The sequence below is a fragment of the Mauremys reevesii genome, linkage group 10, assembly GCF_016161935.1.
Source record: "Mauremys reevesii isolate NIE-2019 linkage group 10, ASM1616193v1, whole genome shotgun sequence".
Taxonomy (NCBI): domain Eukaryota; kingdom Metazoa; phylum Chordata; order Testudines; family Geoemydidae; genus Mauremys; species Mauremys reevesii.
Window position 1 is genome coordinate 23,400,529 of NC_052632.1, and position 24,374 is coordinate 23,424,902.

The window sequence follows — 24,374 nt, forward strand, 5'->3', positions numbered from 1 at the left end:
ATGATCGTGTAATATCCGAATTCGTGTTATCGCAGGGCGCATTATTGCGAGGTTTTACTGTATCTGAAAAGTAAAATCTTTTGCTTTATATAGGATGGAACAAAAAAATTCCTCTGATAGCCAGAAGTTCATAATAAACACAAGGTCTTTAAGGGTATGTGTACATTGCAATTAAAAACCCTAGCTGGCCTATGCCAGCTGACTTAGGCTTGCAGGGCTTGGGCTGCAGGGCTGTTTAACTGCATTGTAGAGTTCCGAGGGGTGCGGGCCAGCTGCAGGTTTTTAACTGCAGTGTAGACATACCCTTAATGGACTCAGATTGGTCCTGGACATCACCAAGTATTAACTAACTGCCATAGAAAACAATGATTGCCACAGGAAAAAAATGTAAATTGCTTTTATTACTGTAGTTCTTATCACATTGATATTTACCTCATTTCATAATCCCCCAGAAAGATACCAACTGCTCGGGAAACAATAAAAGCAATATAGATAACTGAACTAATTTCCTTGTTAAAGTGGATTTTAAGTGGTGAAAATATTTTAAGTGCAGAAAATATTTTATTTTACAATTAGAATGAAATTTGTTATTGATTTTCATATTTGTCTTATGGCACATACAGGTTTGGAAAATACCTTGTATATGCCACAGTAATGACTACCCCAAATGTACTTTTTGAATCTTTAAGATCCACAATAAAAGAAAGCTGGGACTGGATTGCACACAACAATACAAGTACACAGAAGTAGTTCAGGAATTATGCATTTTGAAAAAGTATCTTATCAATTTAACAGACCTATGCAACATGTGGTATCATGGAAAAATAAAAATGACAAATATTTACAAATTTTATTAAAAGATGGAACATTACCAGCATTCACCTTAACTATACACCTCAAAGATTATAATGTATGGCTTCCATATTATTTTGTGTGGGTTTCTTCAGGGTGCACATGTGAATAGTGTCATTTCCTACATGTAACATTTATAAAAAGATACTCTTCAAATTTAACTTAGTTTTTTGTTCATAAAGGAGAAAAATCACTTACTATTTAGTGATTTGTAGAGCTACTGATTGTACTAACAGCAGTATTCAAAAGTACTCAAATATTGATAGAAGCAGCAGGGATACATCCCCACATACCTTGTAAAAACAGCCCCTGGCACATAGTAAAGAGAGGCTGATATAACTGCATAGGGATGTTAGTGAAGCTACCTGAATGCTGGGATAAGCCCAAAAACTGGATATTTATCTTGTAGCTCAGTTTCATAATTCTGTGTGTGTAATTAACGTATGCATTTGCCATGGCAAATGCTAGCATATATCTTCCCACTACTGCACCCACAGGCCCATGACATGCTCTCCCAAAATTTTGGAGTCCGAAACTGAGAGAGAGACTACTGCAGGTATCAAGGGGGGGAAGGGGAGCAAAGGATGATTCCACTTTCTCTCTTTCACCAACTCATACCAGCCAGTTTTGACCTCTATATGCATAGCTTGTTTTCCCTCCATGTTATCAGGGAAGAAGCAGTGACATGAAGGTATACAATATGCTGCTTCTTCCTTGATAACTTGGAGAAAAATCAGAAGCTCTCTGCTGCCATGATGAATGAAAGTGATCAGCCAGCTACAGTGTACACTAAGTATCTGCAGCACCATTTTGTATAAAACTAAGAAATACTTTGATAGAATGAATTAAGTGGCAGAAATGGATGAATAAGTCCATTTCAGTCACAAAGAGAAAAATGACAGATATTTCCAAATGAAATAAGGGGGAAAATGTGTTCTTCAGAGTTACTGAAGGTAAAAAGAACTCAAGATTTAACAAGAGAAATGACAACCAATGCAGGTAAGCAATTTGAAGAACCACCATCTGCTAAGATCCAGAATTAAGGATTCCACTGCCATTTCTATAGCTGAGAAATGAGATACTTCTTTTAACTTTGCCTTTCCTTCCATCAACTAGCCAGTATTTCTCTAATGCTATGCATTGCTTTTTATAGGCAAAAGAAGAGCACTATCCCAAAATACATAAGCAGAAGAGACAGACTGTTGATTATCAGACATGCTATGGTTGAAGGGCTCTACACATGCAAGTTCACCTTGTAAAAGCAGGGGAGGGAGAAATAATAGCAAAAATGAGCCACTAATGACCTCAGTGGAGTTAAACAAGGGATGAATTTGACCCACTGAGTTTGCAACAAAGAAGATCCTTTGGGTTGAAACCTTGATTGATTTTCATGGAGCTACACCAATTTACACTAGTTAAGGATTTGTCCCGTTGTGTCTTCCTATCTAGGTTTTATAAAGGTTGCCCATCACAGTCCAAGGTACTACCTCTGGTGAACACTAATACCGTTTTTAATTTATTAACAAAAGAATCTTTCACTCCATCATACAAGAGCTCCAGAAATGGCTGTGTCTATAATTGGTCCCCTGTAGGACCACATATAGGTCAATGGAAAAAAATCTATGTATATATAAATAAAATATGTATTTTTTCCACCTCAGGATATGTCTACGCAGCAGCTAGGAGGTGCAATTCCCAGCTTGGTTGGACATATGTGCACTAGGTCTGCTCAGAGCTAGCACCTAAAAATAGCAGCATGACTGGAGCAGCGTGGACAGTAGATCAAGGGCATAACTAAGACCTTGGATGGAACTGTATTTGTGTGATTAGCCCAAGCTGCTGCCCAGGCTGCAGCAGCCACACTATTACATTTAGCACACTAGCTCAAGCAGAAGTATTTAATTCATCAGGCTGAGCCTTAACAATGATTGAATGGAAGATATTTAATTGTGATGTACATATTAAACCCATGAAAATCCATTCATAAAAGGCTAACAAGGGGCTGTCCATAAATTATCTAACACTTTTTTGGTGATTTTCAAGACCCACCCACCCCTCGTAACACTAAAACAAACATGCAAAATTAAGGACCTGCCCAGCCCCTAATTTGTTATGTAATTTATGGACAGACTCCCAAAAGAATTTGAAAGCTGGGGGGAAAAATCTTCAGCTTATTTTTCAAAAGAGCCTGGTAGCAAACCTGATGCCCTAGAAAATGCTGGGAGAGCCACAGTCATGCACAATGAAAGCTTCCATGTACAAATAGCGGGCCAAAGTCTCCTCTTAATTATTTTCCTGTGTTTGGGTTGAACTGATGTAACTGAGAGGAGTATCTGACCCAGAGGACCATGTTCTAATCTTGTCTGAAGTGGTGTGAATTCAGAGTGTCTCCATGAAATTACTGTAGATTTACACCAACAAAACTATATCAAGTACCTCTTGGAATTTCTTTGATTCACATCCTGGAATTACTACAGGTTAGCAACTTTCCGAGTTACCAATTAATTCTAATACAAAAATAACAGTTTTGTTTTGTTTTACTGCAAATAGTAATATACAAGTTTGACATAAAACTAGATTCCTAGCATGGATTTCACTTAACCTAAGAGGTAAAGAATTAGTCATGTAGTTGACCGAACAGCCAAAAGAATAACATTTCTTATTAATTATCACCATCAAATAGTCTACAGCTTCATTCAAACACAGAATCATCTTCTGGCCAGTGAAAGCAGAACTCCCACTTAAATCAATGGGGTGATATGGGCCACATCTAGGCCATAGGTAATATATGACTCACTGTGCTCACCTATCAACAAATATATTACTTGCAGCCTATAGTTAAAGTCTGCATTGTTTCCATAGACAATTCTTCATTTCTGTCTGATGATACTGTATTCATCTTTTCACATAGGTCTATATGAGGACCTAGACAATGCCTCTGTCTGCCTGACTGGCACTGACATATTTATATAGTTCTCAATCTAGGTCAGACCAATTTCAAGGATCAGTGCCATAACCTCCCATGTTCTACTGTTGTACAGATATAATTTATATTAACCAACTACAGTATATCCTAGGAGGAGTTCCCTAGGTATGCTAGGTACTATTTCAATTACAGACACCAAGTGAATCAGAAAAAAATCGTCAGTATGACAAATAATGGCTGCCTTGCTAACTTCTAGCTACTCCTCACAGTTTTAGTAGTAGACTGCTTCTTGAAGCTAGCAACAAAATATATAAAACAGTGATTTAAAATAGTCTATAGTTTAAAAATCCTACCTCTTGCACCCTTTATAAATCTATAATCTTTGTGGGCTTTTGCATCATGGTACCTTCTATTTAATTGTGAAATAGGCAACATCTCCTCTAAGGTACCAGGAAAGAAGGGTAAAATTATGTTCTGACTTTTTAGAGGGTCTCTGTAGTACTGTAACACTGCTTTGCTCACCAGGATGCACAGAAGTCACCATCCATGATACAGCCTATTCCCACTGGTGTACCTGGCCTATTCAGTACCAGTCTCTGCCTCCTCACCAATCTTTTTCACTCCATCTGGGATACATTGAGGCCTATGTGGTGAGTAAGAGGGAACAGTTCCTGTATCTGGAGTGCAGGGACTTGCACTTATGTCTGGCTGCTGCGCAGGGCTACAAAAACGAGAGGGCCCTCTTTTGTGTCCCCATCCACACACAGCAGCTGAGTATGATCTGGTCCATACTACTTAATTTCCATAACCTAGGACAGAAATGACTGACATTCACTTGGGTCCTTATCCTGCAAACTCCATGGAGGTGAAATTCTTCTTTTTGTATAGAAGGCCTATACACTGTTTAAGTCCCACGTTAGCCCTCAAAACAAGTCTTGCGTGGTGCATACACTTTATGGTAGTCCTCTTCACTGGAGTACAATTCGTGCAGGGGGCATGGAGTGGCCATTAGCTTCAATGAGAGCTCCACACATGGAGTGCTTTCAACAGAGAGCTCAGAGTCTCATTTCTTAAATGACAAAGTGAATTATTCACTACCTAATTAATTTGACCCATAAAGTTTGAAACACCTATGATCCATCAGCACGATTTCTACTTACGTTTAAATGATCAGTAAAAAAGCAAGAACATTACTGAAGGCTGTAAAAGTCATGTAACTTCATAAATTTGGGAACTAACTTCTTGCACCAAATTTCCGTAAATGTGGGATGTAACAATAATAAATTATAGCTTCACAATTGTCACCAACATATTCTCTTTGGTCATACATATCCAAAATAAAGCACTAAAAATGTTACATTTAAAAACTTTCCCCTTGATCCACCTACTTGTGATTGGGTATTGCAGAACACAGAGTTCTGCTCTGATATACCTTCTGCAGTCACTTCATTTTCATTGAATTTAAGTTCTAACAAAATTTAGCCCTTGGTATAGAATGAACAACCAATAATATGTAGTCTCTTTCATACAGGTAAAACAGGCAGTGTTGGCGCTTTCAACTCTGACTTTTCTTCCTTGTATGAGTTTAACTTACATTCTTAACATAGTTCTTCTGGTTTAATTTCCTCTTTTAAAGTATTTTTAAGTATTTCATTGATATGCTGTAGGGTCTGAGTTTCCTTAGAATCCAATAGCATGTCGATAGCCCCTTTCAGATTTAGCTGAGTTGTGAGCTTTAGCCTTAATTCATATTCATAGTATATTCTGTAACAGCTCCTGAGAAGCTATTACAGTGTATCCTACAAATACATATTAACAACAGCACAGATTGCATATTATGGATCCATAGTAACAAATACATACTAAAAATGTGTATGAAAAATAAATATTGTGAATGCATAGTAGCAGTTTTTAAGAACATTAGCATCTCAGCTGTTTTATTTTTAATATCCAAAGTGATTAACCCATGATATGAAATAATCCCTTGTAAAACTTATTTTAAAAAGTATTGTAGCTGTGATTGAGAGAGAATTACAGCGAACATCAAGAAAGTGTACTTTATTTTGTCATTCTTAAACATGAACTTGGCCAGTTTTACTTCAGAATGCTTCAAATGCACACAATAATTTTCTGGTTAAGATATTGTATGCCAGGTTTCATCTCCAAAATATATTTGGGTGTTCTGGTTCTAAAATCTTCAAAAAAAAAAAAAGATTTCTATGGGAAATGTTGACAAATCTTTATCCTTCAGAATTAAGGATTTGTAAGCATTTCCTAGAATACCACCCTCATAAGTTCCAATTACATTCCTTTAAAGATGTCTTATCTCAGTCAGATGAAAGGGGGCAAAATTCTACCTTACGTTCTTTGCACACTCAAAATTCTCACTGACTTCTACAGGAGTTTTAGGTGAACAAGGAATGCAGGATTGGGATAAAAGGGTGTTAAGATTTCTCTAATTTTCTCCTTTAAAATGTCAGAATTTACCAACAACTACCACATGGTGGTAGGTAACTATTTTTATTTCCCTATAGTTACAATAGGAAATTAGTCTCAGATTCTACTGCGGGTAAATGTTGATTTTTCTACTGACGGCCACTGTGTTAGTTATCTGTGGTAAGAGGCATCAACTGTTAATTTCTTGCTCTCATCACCTTATTTACTCCCATTTTTTAAAGTACAGTGTGTATGTAGCTTAAAACTTAAAAACTTGTTTTTTTAAATGCATAAGCAATAATATTTTTATGAAGAAAGTGCATAATCCTGTGCCAAGTAGTTTCAGTCTTAGATTTAGTGTCACAGTGTGACATTTTTCACATAAAAGAATGCCAACAGTACTTGAGGTTCAGTGAGATCTCAAGATTTATAAACTATGAGGTGTAAACAGATTTGCCCAGTGCTGAATTCTGAGTAAAAATAATTGAACAGTAGGAGCCTGCAATCGGATAGGCATTCCATAGCAAGAAATGGGAAGGAGTTAAAAAAAAGTACCCAAAATCTTCTATGCTTATATTACATAGAAGTGCGAGTGCACTTCAAATTCATTCTGATTTTAAAAGGCATTACCAGTTTCAGAGCTATTGTTCATCTTTAAAATGGAGAACATAACTAAATCCAGTAATATCTCTAGAACCAGAATGGAAGTAAATGCATCCATTGTACATATGCTTCTGTTTTTTTTTTAATTAGTTTAATATGTAAACATATTATATTCATGGCTTGAGGGAGCAAAGTCAATAGGTGGGCAGGAGTGGTGCAGTGGTGGACAGCATTTAAAAGCTAACCAAAAGAAGTGAGTCTTGAGAAGGGTGGGAAAGGAGGAGAATGAGGTTGCATGAAACACAGAATCAAGAAGGTATTACAAGTGTGATGTATAGTGGAAGAAAAAGAGGGGACCAATACAGATCGGGGGTAATGTAAAGGAGTGACCAGACAGGCAGAGGGAGAATGTTTTGAAATCTACAAAAGCTCAAAAGGGAAGAGATGGCTGAGCAGGAGGGGGGAACTAATGCAATCTAATGTGTACCTTTTTGGAGGAAAACCCACAGAATTTGGCCTGTCAAGCACATATTTACAGAGCAGACTTAATGTACAATAAAAAAGGGAATCTTAAACATTATAGGTATTAATCAGCAACTACAGTTAAGAAAAAGTGCATAACCAAATAAAAATATGAATGGAGAAGTGTAGCATTTTCAAAACCTCCTAAGTGACTCCAGAGCACTTGAAAATTGCTTTTGAGAATACGACTCTTAAGCGCCATGTTCTCAAGTCACTGAGGCACTTTTGAAAATTTTATTCCACAACCTTTTTCATTGCAGTAGGATTAAAGCTGTAAATGTAAGCAGCAGTTTTAAGTCTTTTACTCACAGAACAGCATATAATAGCACAGTAGAAAATAAATAAGCACTACACACAATTTAACAGTCTCCTGAGGTCAGTGTGGCTCTCCACCTCAAGAACAACATCTTTTCTGTTTCTTTTGAACAAAAAGATGTAATTTAGAAGCATTTTTAAAACCTAGATAAAATATTTTTGCACAATATGTCTTCAATACTGGGAAAAAAACCATACCGGTTTTGGAAAAAAAAACATAGTTTTCAGCAGATTTTAAATGCTAATAACTTCATTTTAAGCTAAGCCAATTTTTTTTTATTAAGATTCAGTATATTAGAGGAAAAATAAGTACCATATGCCTTGGCAGTTCCTATCCTAATTACTCAACTGTATTAAATAGCTTACTAAAAATCCATGTAGTATATAATTTATGCAGTCTGCTTTTTGCCAAGTACTTCATTGAATATTGGTATTTATCACATTTAAACAGGGAACTCTGTCTAAAATAGGTACTTTTTCAGGATAGCCTTTGACTTAGCTATATTAGTTTGTAGAGCAAAATATCTTTATAAATGTTGTGAATTAAGTTTTGTATAGTGAATTTTGTAACATTATATTTTCCTCTAGTATTAATTTTCTTTATATTACATGGCTTCTAAACTCATTATGTACTCTTTTTTTTCCACAAGATGTGTTGTCACTTGCAGAGATAAACATTGTATTGCAATTTTCAATAACATTAAAGCTTCTAATAATTTTAAGACTCTCAACATTCAAATAAGTACATTTACCATCCTTATGAATCAGCAGCCACCCTACTGAATCACCTGTGAATCCACAATTTAAGCTGAAATACTCAGTGTTAGTTTTCCCAACTCCACAGTTGTGAGAGTTGCAATTAATTATCTTCCATTATTACTGATCATCAATTAACTCAAAAGGTTGCTAAGATTGTGAGTGTGCTGAAGAAGGCAAAATGTAATGACATAATTTGAGATTGGTAGGACAGTAAATTTCTCTCTTGTTAATAATTAAAGTAGATAACTTATGTTTTTATTTATAGCTTCCAGAAATATCCGGCTCACTTCTCTGTACTGCAATATCAGCTAATCATCTGCTTGTCAGGATCTGACTCAAGCACTTGTATTTTATTATTGACATACTCTGTATCACATGAAGCCTTTAATTCTTGCTCATTTATAATAAAAAAATGAAAGTTTCTAGTTAATAAATGTAATCTGTTACTATCTTTGCATGGCCCCACTACAGATCTGGGTACATGTAACCAAACATCATAGATTAGAACAAAAACTAATTAGCGAGGGCTGAACAAGAAAAAACACATTACCTGTTTCAATTTCCCAAACATAAACGGAATCATCTTCGCATCCGACAATTAGCAGATTTTCAGCAAGGTGCCATTTTATCATCTTCACAGGAAACAAATGCTTCCTGGCATGTAAGAGACATACTCTCTCCTGAAGGTGTAGAAGTGCTACTGAATGATCACTGCATATACAGCACACAATCCTGTGCCCGTTTAGCTGCAAAAACATATAAATAACTCAATGTTTATGATTATTTTTTATTGTTTTTATTGTGGTAGCACCTATGAGCTCCAGTTCTGGACCAGGAGCCCATTGTGCTAGGCACTGTACAAACAAACACAAAAGAGTCCCTGCCACAAAATATGTTAATTTAGAAACTAATGTTACATTTCAGCCTGCATTCCAAGACTTGTTTAAAAAGATTAACTATAAATCTGATCTCCAAAGGAAAGATACAATCCAATTGCATGTGTATTTGGGGGGAGGGATAGCTCAGTGGTTTGAGTAGTGGCCTGCTAAACCCACAGTTGTGAATTCAATCCTTGAGGGGGCCATTTAGGGAACTAGGGTAAAAATCTGTCTGGGGATTGGTCCTGCTTTGAGCAGGGGGTTGGACTAGATGACCTTCTGAGGTCCATTCCAACCCTAATCTTCTATGATCCTCTAAAAAATCACACACATCAACAGGTGGTCTATTAAAGCAGCAACTATATAATCAAATATACTTAGTAATAGAGCTTTTCCCTGGAAATAAAAAAAAAATGAAAATTTACTTTAACCCAAATTGCTATTCATCTGACATAAAATTATGTGTCAGTTCTTATGACACAAAGGCCAAAGGCAAAATATCACCAGTGCAAAAACTGAGTATGTTATAATTGCATTTTGCACTATGTGGATCTGTTCCTGTAAAAGCCTTATTTCAACAAGTAATCCTTACTGACACAGGGTGGAACTCACCCTCGGGTAAAATTCACCCCCATGCAAAGGACCAGAAAAATGCCTAGGTGCCATGTAAGTCCAACACAACCCCTGAAAACAGGGCTTAAGAGATCAAGTTACTACCTTTTGCCATGGGGTGATTTTCACCTAGCAGTGCAGAGGGCCAGCACAAGGCCCTATGAACCAGTTAAGCTTTAAAACTCTGGGTACATGTAATTTCTGCTCAAAATCCTAGTATTTACTCCTGCGGCAAGCCTGAACCACCACCTATTCTATCGTGTCTACTCTGCTATTTTTAGTTAGCTAGCTCAAACAAAGCTAGCGCATGTATGTCTACCCAAGCTGGTAGTGTAGATGCACCATAAGTGGACCTTGTGTAGTAAATAGGTTATTGCGCAGGCCCTTTGAACGAAGGTGTATTTCACCTTTAAGGGGTAAAATCCTTGGTCCACGGACTTCAGGGGCGTCTCATGTAAGTAAGGGTTTGCTGTATTGAACCTTGTACATTTCAAAAATGCACAAGAATATTAGAAATTAAATAGTACTAGAGCTGATGGTCCATTCTGAAGTAAAAGATTTTCTCATGTCTAACTAGATGCTTTAAAGACAAAGGCCAACAGAAATTTGCTAGGTATCAAAACAATCAAACACACACATTTATACATAACTGTTATTGGCCTGATTCTCCTCTCATACAGTTTTTACACCAGCATAACCATTGATTTCAGTGGAAGCCACTTCAGATTTACACCAGCATACATAAGTGAGAAGAGAATCAGGATCTATGTGCCCTCTGGCAATTATGTTTATTCAGAATTAGTTCTCTCTAAAAATGCCACATTCAGACAGGAAAGTCTTGATTCTCCACTCCAGTTCACCAGGTTGATGACTTAATGGGAACTGCACTGATGTAACAGTGGCGTATCAGACCTCAAAACAGGAAGTTGACGTAGATCTCAAACAAAACATAAAGTAAGTAGTTAGTAACTAGGATTTAAGTTACAAATAAAATAAAATTATTACTGTAAATATTACTCCCCCCGCCCTCCAAAAAAAAACAAAAAAACATCATTTACTCTGTCTTTACTTACTCTGTAGTCCTCTGGTGATAACAACAGGTTCATTACTGGACCAGCTTGCAGAGTGAATTGATGCAAAATTTCCTCCGTAAATATATCCCACCAGATCACACAAGAATCTTGGCCACCTGACACCAGCCAGCTTGGATCAAACCTGGCTGATTTACCATGTGGATAAAGTAAACAAGTAACACTCCTGCTGTGGCCCTTAAGAACTTTTGAAGGCAAAGTATCTGTAAGACAAAAATGTTAGATAAATGATTTCTGCCCTTTACAAAAAAACAAAACAAAACAAACAAACAAACAAAAACACCTTTACTATATGTGTGCTTGCAGTCAGGAAATCTGTATGATGAAAAGTATTCAAGACTAGAGTTGGCGCTAGGCATAAGCAGACTAAGCAATTGCTTAGCACCCCGAGCAGCTCACAGGGGTCCCTATTCGCTTTAGTATGTGTTGTCAGGCGAGGGGTCAAAAATATTCCTGCTTAGGACCCCCAATGGCCTAGTACCATTTCTATTCAAGAGCTCACTCCTAAATGAGTAAGAGTTTTAGGCCAATATAGCCCTTACTCAAGATCAGATTCTTTTCTCTATGCCACAAAAGACACACAACAGGAGCACTGATCCACAGCTCCTGAGCGGCTGCCACTCTGCTATATTTTTCCTTTTTGAGAGGGGAGTCAGAGGTAGAGGGGACTTGAGAGGAGAAATGATCAAAAGGAGCAAAGCCCAGGATCTGCAGGAGGGAACCCACTGGCTCTGAAACCTTCTGTACCTCTCTCAATTACAGAAAGACTTTGGAAATGTCTGCAATGCAATGTCAGCCTAGAGTTAGAAGAATCTGAGTTAGCAGACCCTGGATTTATTACCCTAGGGTTTGAGCGTCTCCAGTCATTTGTAACCCCAGGTTAGAAATTGTTGAACCTTGTGTCCCAGCTTGGAGCACCAGCATCCACACTGCATTTGAGTCCTACCTACCACCCATATTCCAGACTTCCTTGCATCCTCGCAAAATGTGGCCGCTCTAGTCTTTTGTTCATGGTGCAATGTGGGAAAACTTGACTGTTCACAGGAATCGTGGGGTACTTTTGGTAGAATCCCAGAGCACGAGTCCAGTGGGGCTGCATCTATACTGCAAAGTAATAGGGCTTGAACCCTGGCTCCCAGCTTGACTCAGGCTTGGATTCTCCACCCCTGTGGGGTCCTGGAACCCTTCGTCTGAGTCCTGGGTTAGCACAATTTGTGTGTAGACAGAAGAGGTATTAGGCTTGAAGCTGAGTTCAAACGCTGGGCTTACATTGCAGTGTAGACATACCATCTGTTTCTTTGCAATATGTCACAGCCAGCTCTCGTGTATATGAACAAAGCATTGGCTGTGCAGAGCTGGGCTCTAATGCAGTGGCTGCAGAGGGGAGAAGTGGTTCAGTGCTGGTGGGGGAACATACTCTATCATTTTCCCCTTGGCACTCCCTGATCCTCACCCAAGGGCATAGGGCTTTTTCAACTGCTCAAGTGGAGGGGAGTACAGGGTCTTCAGTCTTACTTGGGTAAAACTCTCAGTAAGCAGGATTAAGTGAAGACTACAAAATGTCTCCACACATTTTTAAATACAAACAAAACTTAGGACCAGTCTCTGAAAATGCTTATGACTAGGCATAGTGTTTATGATCCCAAGTAGTCCTACTGGTCCTATTTTCTTATCAGGCCTGATTCTCCTCTCAATTACACCAGAATAAAGCCAGTGTAAATGAGAGGAGAATCAGGCCTGATAAAAAAATTCATCACAGTAATGAATCCACGCTCAATTTCAAGTATTTGCAAAATCAGGCTCCCACTTCTTTAATGGAAAAATGTATCTGGAAAGAACCTAAGGTGCATCAACATATGCATATAACAAATTAAAAAGTGACCTTATTGTATTAAAAAGAAAAAAAAATCAAACCCAACCAAAACACACACCAAGTTTTAAACACCTTCTGAAACTGGAGCAGAGGAAACATTTCAATACTTTCAAGATTGAAATAAAGATTCTTTTACATATGCTCTGAAATTCAGGATTAAAAAGATGTGCTATAATCTAGTATTATTTTTAATTAGGGTTAAAATGACAATTCATAACAAAAGAAGCGTGGATATAAAATACCATTCAGAAGAAGCTAGTCAACCAGACCCTGCACTTCTGAAAATTAAAATAAATTAAACCAATGGATTGGAATAATTTAAAGGCAAGGTAACATGACCCATATTTATATTTGACTTACGGTGGCAATTTCTTCAGCGATACAATGAAACAGTGCAAATATACAGACTGTACAATACTAAACAGATGATTCATGGCAACATATCCAGGGGAGAGCAGTATAAACATGTATTTGTTCATGAGAAACAGTATTAAATAAAAAGGAAAGGGCTCAATTCTGCCCTTAGTTTCATGGCTGCTGCTCTCAGCAACACCACCAGGACCAGGACCAGGACTTGTGTAACTGAGGACAAAACTGAGCCCTCATGTCCCTACTTCCTTCATCCTTTTTCATTTAGAGGAATATGAAAAGATGCTTGATTAAAAATTAGAGTAAGTAGAATTGCATTAAAAACGTACGTTTCAGCAAGGAAATGTCTTCTAAAATTCTTGCTTTGGCAGCATGCAAAGCAAGTGTTATGAAAATTTTCCCATCTTCACACCCACACACCAGCTTATCAAGGTTGGGCACATATACGGATGAAGTGACTGCTGCACTTTCGGTCCCATCTTTAGTTGCACAAATATGATCAATAATGCCTTCCGACATAGCACGATGTTTGTCAAAATCGTCCTGTAGAGTCCAAGCTGCTGCTATTGGGATCTCTAGCAAAAATGAATAGTCAAGAATAATTCACATGAAATTTCCAGGGATTCAAAAATAGAGAACAAGTCAGAGAAGTGACTGATTGTAAAAAAAAAAAATAATAATAATAAAAAGCACACTTGCCTCCCTGACCACCTCCTCCCAAAGGGCCTGTCTTTCATCCTGTGATTTGGAACAGTAATTGCAGTTTTTCCACACCAGTTGGATCACATGGTCCCTCAGCGGGGTAACCTCCATGCACTGGCCTATGCAAACCCAGCGTGACAGCCCTTTCCATGGCATTTTGGCCAGGGTGGGCAATCTGTGCAAGGATTGTGCCTATGTTTCTCCCCTCCAGACCTATGCATGGCTTTATTGGTGTGGAGAGCCTTGTGTTAGTTTTACAGACCAGAGATTAATTCTACCCTGAATGACTAGAGAAGCTCTACTTTCCCGGGTGACTTTTCATGAGAACTGAGGTAGCAACAATGTAATTAAAAATTTCACAAAATATAGAAAATTGCCTAACCTTTTGGAGAACCATCATGCGTCGACACTGGGACATCAGGAATATGCCACAAGGTGATTCTTCCAGATGCTTCTCCAGAAAAAAGAATCTTATAGAAAGGTTCCTTTCTTTCATTCATAAAGCCCATAACAAAAGGAAAACTCTGTGACAAAAACAACAGCAACTAGTCAACATTTCCATATGAAAAAATAGATTAAGACAATATGGTCCCTATTGCAATTTCCTCTGTACGAACTTCCCTAAACTTTAGAAACAGCTTCTTAGGCCTTAGGTGCCAATCCTGCGAAGACTTACACATGTGCCTAACTTTACACACTGAGTACTTCCAGTAATGTCTGCTCACACTGGGAAAAAAGTTAAACACATGCATAGGTCTTTGCAGGATCAGGATAGGAATCTCTGTATAATGTAATGTGTTCAAAGACCTGATTAAACAGTTTGTGGTGGATGCATTTTGTAATGAACTAAGAGAGTCCTTGGGCCCAGATAGTTATGCATGTGTAGTCCTATTGACTTCAATAGGAGAATTCACATAAGTAACTTTTTGCAGGATTGAGCCCCTTGGGTGTAAGAAATTCTCAATATTCTACCTTGCCTTTTAAATTTTAATGCAAATTTTGAAAATTAACAAAAAAAAAAATCTCAACAAAGAGCCTTTTATAAAATACAAAGTATATCGTGAATTCACCATATTTGAAAGTCAAAATTAGAATCAAGGAGTAAGCCTTTTTTATTATATCAATACAACAACTAAAACCAGTTTGACTCAATGCCTTAAATGTCCAGTTTGCTGAGAGTCTGTCTGGTCATTACAAGCAAAATATGAAGCAACTTTTGAAGCTCATTGTACAACATTCTCATGTTACCTTATTTTCTTTCACATAAGTGGAGCAGAGTAAATGAGGATAAACAGTTTCTTTGAGCACTTTTCCATCGGCAGGATATATGCTTTTAGAATGCCCACTGCATAATTAAAAAGAAAATCAAATGCTTTAGAAATTCATCTTTTTAAAAGCAGATTGGTTGCATCCATGATTCTCAAGTTCAGCTAAAGTTGTTGGGTAAGTAATTACAAGTGATTTCTTTTTGAAACCACAGCACCAGCTGCCCAAGTTCTACATGGCTAATCTTATTCCTGTATCCCCTGCTGTGTCAAACAAAGACTGGGGGCTGTCAAATTCAGGGTAAATCTTCTAGTGCCAAAGTGTTTTTGTTCTGGTTTTTCATCATTTGTGACATGCAGGGATTTTCCATAATAAACCTCCCAAAGTTCATCTTGTACCTGAACTTTTTGTGTTCATTTCCAATCTGAGCCCACCTGTTCAGCAGCTGGTAGATGTAACTGTGACCATCTTCCGTCCAGATGATGAGTCTCCAAGCAGCTAGCACTTCACCACCAGCAAAGCACTGACCACTTTTGTTGAATTCAGTGCACAGCAAGGAAAAATCACAATAATCATAGACCTAAAGAAAGAAAAATGATAGATGAACATAAATGAATACTATAATGTGTTTCCTGTTGACTATTTCATTTTAATGCAAACACTGGGTTTGAGCAAAGATTCAGAAAGTAAAGTATTTATGAGACTGTTTTTATGGTGTACATTCAGACCACCCTATTACATTCAATGGGGTTACACTACTGTTAAAACACAGTAAGATCAGAATCAGGCCACATGATTCTAGGAAGAAAAAACTGCCAATTAAAATAAAAACAACATTAAAGGCTTAAAGGTAGAATTACAGGCAGGGGTTGGGAGGAGGCAGGGGATTTGTTTTGTTTGTCATTACAAAATTCATCCTCTGTGTAACTACATTGAGTTCAGGAGTGAATATGGCCCATTAGAACAAAACCTTCAAATTTCCTCTTGGGAGAACTTTTACATTCCTCTGTTAATATTATTTAAAATATTGATAGTTCTCCTGGTATGATCACACTACATATGTAACTTCTTTAACCCAACACTGTTAGATTCACCCACAGTTCTGTCATCTGGGACACACATTTCTTCTTCACCAGAGATTAAATTAATCACCAAAGACAAAGCATGCAAACCCACATCTTTCCAGGAGCGCATAGCAAAAGATGGCTACCCCACTCCCAGCTCCTCTGATAACACATATGCTGCTATTCCACAGGGCCTCCTCTCCTGCAGTTGCAGGAGAATGTAATGCGGTGGTCAGGGGGGCAGCATGTGGTACAGTCTGTATATTGACTTTCAATGGGACTTAGGAACCTAAGTCACCTTTGAAAATGAGACATGGGCACTGCAATACAGAGCAGAGCACAGCATTAAATACCTTTAAAAATCCAGGCCTTTATGATCTCAGCTATGCAATTAAAATAACTGGTGAAGAAATGGAGCAAGCAGTTTCCTCTGATATCCCAAATAGCTAGTGAGCACTGTTTCATTTGATTTAAGGAGGAAAATAACTACTTACATATAAAATCAGTCATGTTCACTTTTCCAAAATGCTACTGAATTGCTAACAATGTTGCATAGGAAGCATTAAGTACTATGTGTAATGCTGTACCTTCCAACAGTTTGCGAGCACAACTAAGAGGAGTCTTTCTGTGTATGTGCAAAATCTTATTGCTTGGCAGTTTATACAGTCCAGAGCTTTGGATTCTTGTTCATATACACTTTGTCTCTCCTAGATATTAGAGGGAAAAGTAGTAGTATTAGACAAACAAGATATTCTGGATCTTCAGGCTATGAATTTCAGGAAAGAAACCAGCTATTAAAAACATTTTGTAAATACATACGTTGAAAATGCAATGCAAACTTTAACTTTTCATTAAACAGTGACTTGGGGGTAGGATTCATGGTCCCTGTAGAGATGATATGCATTCTGTGGGGACTGCCTTCATACTCTCATTTAAAGGAGTGGCAATGAGGGTCAGGGAGGAATTGGATCAGGGAAGAGCATAGGCAGCATTGATAGATCTGCCACTATGAAGATGCACTAGCCATTGCTCCATGTAAAGCCAACAAAGCCATACCAGTCTATAGGCTTGCAGTTTCAGATGCATAATGGCCAACGGGATTCTTTTCCTACAGCATAGTAAACAATAGTATCGGCACTTGAGTTGTATGCTGGGTAAATTATCTTGACTTAAATTAATACTTTCCCACCACTTTTAGGGGTCATTATATTCCTATCCTTTTGGATTTGAATTCATGAATGGCTTGCAAAAGAAAAAAATCCTACTTTTTGCCCTTTTCAAAGTGAATATCAAAGGCTCACTATCAAGGCTGACAGGCCCAAAATAGTTATGTTGGAATTATTTTTATTAATTATTGATCACATCACAAAATACTGACATTTTCTGCCATGAAACAATCCCCCTCCCATCATCAATCCTCCGCAAGAAGGTCTACAGTGGTCAGACAATCTCAGCTGTTAAGTTAAAAGCAAAACAGCCACTATCACAGGCAGGAATGTCATGGCATCCTCTTACTCACCCTTGCAGCTCCAGGAGGGAATTACAATTGATGAGAATTGTGCTCTCTAGGTATTTGAAGGAGCTGTAGTCTCACTAACTCTGAACCCCTCCCATTTCAAAGGGCAGAAAAGAAAAGGGTCAGCATAATACCTACATATGCTTGTGTTATGTCTGTTTGTGACTGATGGCTGCACAGTCACTCAGCTTTAACAGCAATAATTTCAAGGCTGCAGCAGCACTAGTTATCTAGGACTGATATACTGAATGGAAATGTTAACGCAGACTTTTTATAACAATGAATGTGTTTTTAGAAGTGATATCAAACTTGACAGCATCTCTTTAAGGGTCTGATCCTATCAATTAATATGCACCTCCCATGAGGTGCTCCTACATTAAGGTACTAATGTAGCTAAGGGTACTCTGGAGAATGGCGGTGCTGAAAATGTTGCTAGTGTGGCTAAAAAGGCAACCTTCCTATTTTAAGAAAAGGATTATACAAATTTGAATCCTTTATTAGTGATAGTACTAATTTTTTTTAATATAACAATATAAGTATTGTGGATCTCATTACCACAGGACGTTGTTGGGGCAAGAATTTAGCAAGATTCTAAAAGGAACTGGACATGTATGTGATATCAAGAATACCCAGAGTTATAATAAACAGCAACAAAAATTTTGAAAGGGATATTAAACCTTATGCTTCAGGATTTAAGTCAATCCCTATCTATTAGAGACCAAGATTTGAACTAGTATGGGGGCCATATCTGTCTACCGCAGGGTTCTGACATTTTCCTCTGAAGCATCTGGTTCTGACCACTGTACTAGACTAGATGGGCTTATGTCTGCTTCAATCTGGCCATTTTTATGTTCCTGTGTGCTTACAAAAAGCAAGAAGTTGAATTCATCCACATTTTAATGCTATTGATGTCAGTGGAGTTACCATGGATGAATGTGGCCCAATCCATCAAGGTCTTGGCCTAAAGTACTTGCAGATTATGTGGAACAAAAGGAAAGCTAGGACTCCAGTTCCAGCACAAACAGGTGTCAGGGCAGCTTTGGTGAGAATATTAATATTCATAAACTGTACACAATAAATACATTTGAGGAGAGAGGGGACACTTGACACAGGGTGGGTGAAAGGCTGTTCCAAATGAAGAGGATAGTATGAAAGAATATGAAAAGTAGACAGTGGAAGAAGGAGACAAAAATAGTATATAGGAGACAGAAAGAAGGACCAAGAGAGCATACAGGTAGAATTATGCAGAGCTTTGAACATAATGTGGAAGGAGTGAAGAAGGGGTTTAAAGGAGGGAGTGACAAGAAAGGATTATGATCTTAGCATCAGTGTGGAAGAATAACAGGCAAGATGTAGGAAAGCCAGAAGATGATGCAGTAGTCAAGGCAAGAGATGTACAAAGACATGGACTAGTGTTTAGTGGACGGATTCTAAGAATTGTATTGAGAATGAAGAGATAGGGCTTAGTAAGAGCCTCGGCCTTTTCAACAAACATGCTTACAAAAATAACTAACTCTTTAATACACATTCACAAGACATTATGTTCAGATTCAGTATTTTTCTATCCTGACAATACTTCCATGTTCTACATGTTACAATCATGTTTTAGGTTAAGACTTCATGTTTCATGCAAACTGACCTGTATACTGGTCACTGATGAGGATAGATCCCATACTTTAAGATCTCCAGTTACAGATACTGCTACTAGTGAATCTTCTATAAAAAGGTAATACAAAGCTGTTTAATATGAAACTAAATTTGAATCACTGTGACTTGAACTAAATGAGACCACAAGTACCACCAATGCTATCTTAGTGCACATTGGAGCTCTGTTTTGAAAATACCCACTTTAGTCTTTTGGACCTGATGTTCCAGACTGTACACACAAAACAGAATGTCTAATTTGTATGTGCAGTCACTGTATTGTGCAGGGAAACAGGGTCCTTGTATACAGAAATGCTCAACAATGCACTTAACCATCAATCTCATGTGCAAACAGGATATTTGATGAAGGTAACTGTGTGAGCAAACTAGGTGAATAAATGCACAAGCACTTTGTTAATGCAACTGCACATAAACCACAGGCAGCTCCAGGCACCAGCAAGTCAAGCGCGTGCTTGGGGCGGCAAGCCACGGGGGACACTCTGCCGGTCGCCATGAGGGCGGCAGGAAGGTTGCCTTCGGTGGCATGCCTGCGGAGGGTCTGCTGGTCCCGCGGCTTCAGCGGACCTCCCGCAGGCGTGCCGCCGAATCTGCGGGACCGGGGACCTCCCGCAGGCAAGCCGCCGAAGGCAGCCTGCCTGCCGTGCTTGGGGCAGCAAAATACCTAGAGCCACCCCTGACATAAACTCTTTTGAAAATCAGGCCCTGAACACATATAATCTCTCTAATTTCACATTCAGATAATCATTGTCACAGGTAGCCTATTAATTGAGCTAATTATAAGCAAAGTGTAAGAAAATAATTCTTTCCAGCTTTCAGGTTTCTGCTTAAGAAGCAAAACACAGTAATTTGAGTCTGATTAACATTAAAATGTAAATATATCTTGAAGTATCGATATTGAAGTATTTTACATCCTGAACATATTTGTGAAACATAACAATATATTTAACTAACTATAATTAAAATATGGTATAGAAAGAATCTTTAGGCATTTGCTGCTCTATATAAAAATAAGACATGACTGGCTGGCTTAAATGCTAATTTCTGCATGTCACTACTATATGTACCTTGAATCCTTGTGGAGTGAACAATGCACATGCAACTGATCCAGTCAGAAGACTGAAAAGATATTAAAGTGTGAAGAACAGCCAAAGTCTTAGCATCAATAATGAGAACGTCTTGATATTGTCCACAACACAGAAGCCAGCCATCTCCTGTCATTCGGAAGGAGCAATGGTAATACTGTCCAAATGGAATTAAGCAAGAAAAGGTTAACAGAGAGAGCTATACAAGTTCACTTGCATATTATTTCTGGCTTTCATACACACCATTTTTTAAATTTTTAATTAACAAAAAGTATTTTAAACACATTAAAACATATTTTTAAACTGCATCAGAATCATACAGGTGAGCCAATTAATACCTGTATATAATTCTGAACAAACAGAAAATAAAGCTCCTTGTTTCATCTCATGACACTAACATTCTGAAATGCATGATGGTAAAATGAAATTAATGCAAAGGAATACTTATTGAGGAGGCCTCACGCAGACACCACATCACACCAGAGCTCCATAATCGATACTGGCTAACTATTAAATTCCTGGTGGAGTTAAAGGGGTTAATTTTACCCTATAAAACCCTAAGTGGGTTTGGGATTTGTTCAACAGAGATCTCATCTCTCCCCATCCATTAGACATTGCTGCCATTCTGAAGGTGCTCTAACCTAAAACCCACCCATTTGAAAAAGAGGGCTGACGGTAGGTTATTTTCCAGGAGGGATTCTCAACTATGGAATTCACTTGTTTAAAAGGAGGCCAAATTTGTCAGTATTCAGCAATTTTTGGTTTTTTTAGGTGTCTGAAGGTAGGATTGGCTATTGGGTGGTGGATGCAAAGTAGCTAATGTGGGTGTTATTTGGGGCAAGTATTATTATGGCATGCATGTACATTTGGATTTTGTGTGATTTTTATTTGTAATTGTATGTGTAAATGTTGTAAAAATGCCTAGGGCCTGGGACTGTTGCTTCAGATAGAATCTAAATAAATAAAGTTGTCAAAATAAATTGAGTGATCATGTACTAGCATGAAAATATACTGCTGAATTATACTTTTTTATTCATTGTTGCTTAGCTATCTATACTTTTAGTTTAGGAAACTTACTCCATTTTGTTACAGTTAACTAAATAATATCTGAAAATTATAAAGAGTTACATAAGTAACAAAATAGAAAAAAGATATACACATCTACATACCACAAAGAATGCATATCTGGAAATGTTATCATAACTGGAAACGTTACTTTGGCTCCATAGAAACACAGCAACAAATGCGTTCAACCATTTGTAGCTACTGCTATTTTTTAAAAAGCAGCTTTTAACTGGCAGATTTGGACAGTCAGCCCTCTAGGAAGAGAAGATCTCACATTTACTTAACCACAAATGATTAACAGGCCTGTTGCTCCTTGTGTTCAAGTTTCATTTAAAATGGCAAATGTTCAGTTTGCAGTGTCCTGACATCTGTCATTTTCTGCTGAGGCATACATAAGTACAGAAGGAACCTACAAAACTAGATTTGTGAAAGGTTAATTAGCAATCAAGCCACATTTTTCATGTGCTGATACCATCAAAATCGGCATGTGTCTGCACCCATCTCAGAGTAACCTCATGTACGGAGGAATGCTCTCACAAATACTAGCAGCAATCAGTACTTCTGGAGCAGTAATACCAGGTAGTACTCACTTCTGAAGGCAATTCTTTTAAGAATGATGATTCTTGTCCTACCTATTTTTTTTTCCAATTTTCCTCTTAGATACCCATTTTCTCCTTTTATCATCTTTTCAATGTCTCCACATACCTCCTAGTGAGGGGTGTTAGTCTTTCCTGGAGATTAGTATGTTGTTTCTCCTGCCCTCCCAAGCTACCTGGCATTGAGAGCAAGGTATAAGGATTCTACCTCTGATCTCCTATAATAGCACAATGGATTGGTATTAAACCAACAGGCTAGCCCACATCTCTACCTCTTTTTAATAGTTCTCCAGCTCCTTAACTCTTTACATCTAATTGAGCCATACCCCACAGCAAAACATATTGGACCCACTGTTCCAACATTATTGGTGGTGTATATGTATGATCATATGAATTGTTGAGGAGGGATTTTCATTACAATATGGCATACAGGCACCAAGTCTGTTGATAAAACTATAAAAGTGCATTTAATTGTTAATTAACAAGTTCAAGAAACAAGGTCATTTAAAAACTATCATTGACATTTATGCTTAAGTCAACCAGGCAAACTGAAAAAGTTGCATGGAAACAGTATCACCTCTACAAGCTTTGAGATATTTAAATTTTCCTGTAGCTTGGGAATCTCATGAAAGCTCTAAAAAGTTCTCAGACTTTCAGCACTTGCAAACTAGACTTCCACACTCAAGAAAAACAGCATTTTAATTAACTTAGAGGCCCTGAGCAATTCTTTCATGAACACATCCAGAAATAAGCCAGCAGCTCTCTGAATCAGAGCCACTCCTAAATCATATACATACATATTTCACACACACCCCTCATTCTCTAGCATCTAGGTACTTAGCAAGTACCTGGATATACTTCAAAGCAGAGACTTGAAAGGGAATTGACTGAAGAAAGATTTAAAGCAATTTGACATCTAAAAATAAGTGTTCTATTGAGCTCTGTCATGAATGAAAGTGTATTTTTGGAAAGAGGATCTAATACTTTCCTGGAGGTTAGCAGGTAGGCAATCAAAACCCTCCAACTAATTTATATAGGTTTAAAAGTAAGATCACTAGCAAACTGTCTTACAAACTGTTTGGCCATAGAGTTTGCATTTACCCATTTTCAAGACAGACGACCTTAAACTAACATTATCCATGTTGCCCTCCTGAAGGCCAAAACAAAAACCACAAGAAATGGCCTTACTGTGCATCAATACCTGAAGCTCAAATGTCACAATCAATAAATATATGGATATTACTTTCTAGAAACATTAGTGGCTGAAAAAGAAATGCGTCTATTTGTCTGAGAAATAGAGGTGAAACACAAAGCGGAAATTTTTTTAGTTCATTTCCCAGATGGAAAATGAAACAGGAATAAATAATAAATGGTAAGATGCTACATACACTGCAACAAGTTTTTTGCTCTCTCTGTTTTCTTCCTTATGAAGTATGTCACATTCATAAACAATTTTCACACATATTTCCCCAAAATCAGAGATATAATAAATAAAATAATAATAATAATAAATAATGTGCAACTCACATTGTAAAGCACTGAAATATTCAATGAAAAGTTTCTATACTTACACAGATTGCTGTATGCCTATAAGGAAGGTTTGCGTTCTCAATGCACTGTCCACTAGTGACATTCCAAACACACATCTCCCTGCCAAAGATAACTTCATATTACTCTCTATCATTTCCACTCAATTGGCTGGAATAATTTTGTGCCACCAAGTTTTTCTTTAGTACTACACTTTTGTGGCTTTTTGTTACAGATTACTGGGTAAGAAAATGTTGTGGTCATTAGCAAGGGATGACATACAGTATCTGTTTCTTTTTGTTTTGGTAATTACACCCTGCTGCCTTGCAGCAAACCCTACTTTAAGGCCAAGTCTGGCCTACAACAAATTGTAGGTATACTGCCATTATGGCTCATCAATGTGTCACCATAACTATCATTCACTGGAACTACATCCTCCTGAAAATGATTCATTTCACTGAACTTAAACTACACATTTTGAAAAGAATAATACATCTTCCACAGCAGCAGACTTTAGTTCTTGAGATAAGCTATCACTTTCTGTTAAGAATAAACAGTGCCACCATGAGGCTGTATCTGAAGTCTATTTCATCAATACAATACAGCATTTCATATATATATATTACCTAATCAGTAATAAAAATCAAAGGTTAAT

The 24,374-nt window shown here is 37.6% G+C and overlaps 1 protein-coding gene across 6 annotated transcripts in view; it reads right to left on the reverse strand.

Annotated features, from left to right (window-relative positions):
• WDR72 (WD repeat domain 72) overlaps positions 1-24,374 on the reverse strand; it is a 246,248-nt gene that overhangs the window by 202,116 nt on the left and 19,758 nt on the right. For 5 of the 6 annotated variants that reach the window (XM_039493451.1, XM_039493447.1, XM_039493449.1 and 2 more), the window contains exons 4-13: positions 23,764-23,842; positions 20,514-20,688; positions 19,424-19,500; positions 16,856-16,975; positions 15,639-15,784; positions 15,187-15,283; positions 14,321-14,462; positions 13,566-13,811; positions 10,977-11,197; positions 8,964-9,159 (exon numbers count right to left, since the gene is read on the reverse strand). In XM_039493451.1, coding sequence (XP_039349385.1) covers positions 8,964-9,159; positions 10,977-11,197; positions 13,566-13,811; positions 14,321-14,462; positions 15,187-15,283; positions 15,639-15,784; positions 16,856-16,975; positions 19,424-19,500; positions 20,514-20,688; positions 23,764-23,842 — 1,499 coding nt within the window. The remainder of the gene's footprint in view (positions 1-8,963; positions 9,160-10,976; positions 11,198-13,565; positions 13,812-14,320; positions 14,463-15,186; positions 15,284-15,638; positions 15,785-16,855; positions 16,976-19,423; positions 19,501-20,513; positions 20,689-23,763; positions 23,843-24,374) is intronic. The other variant, XM_039493448.1, reaches the window with a different exon arrangement.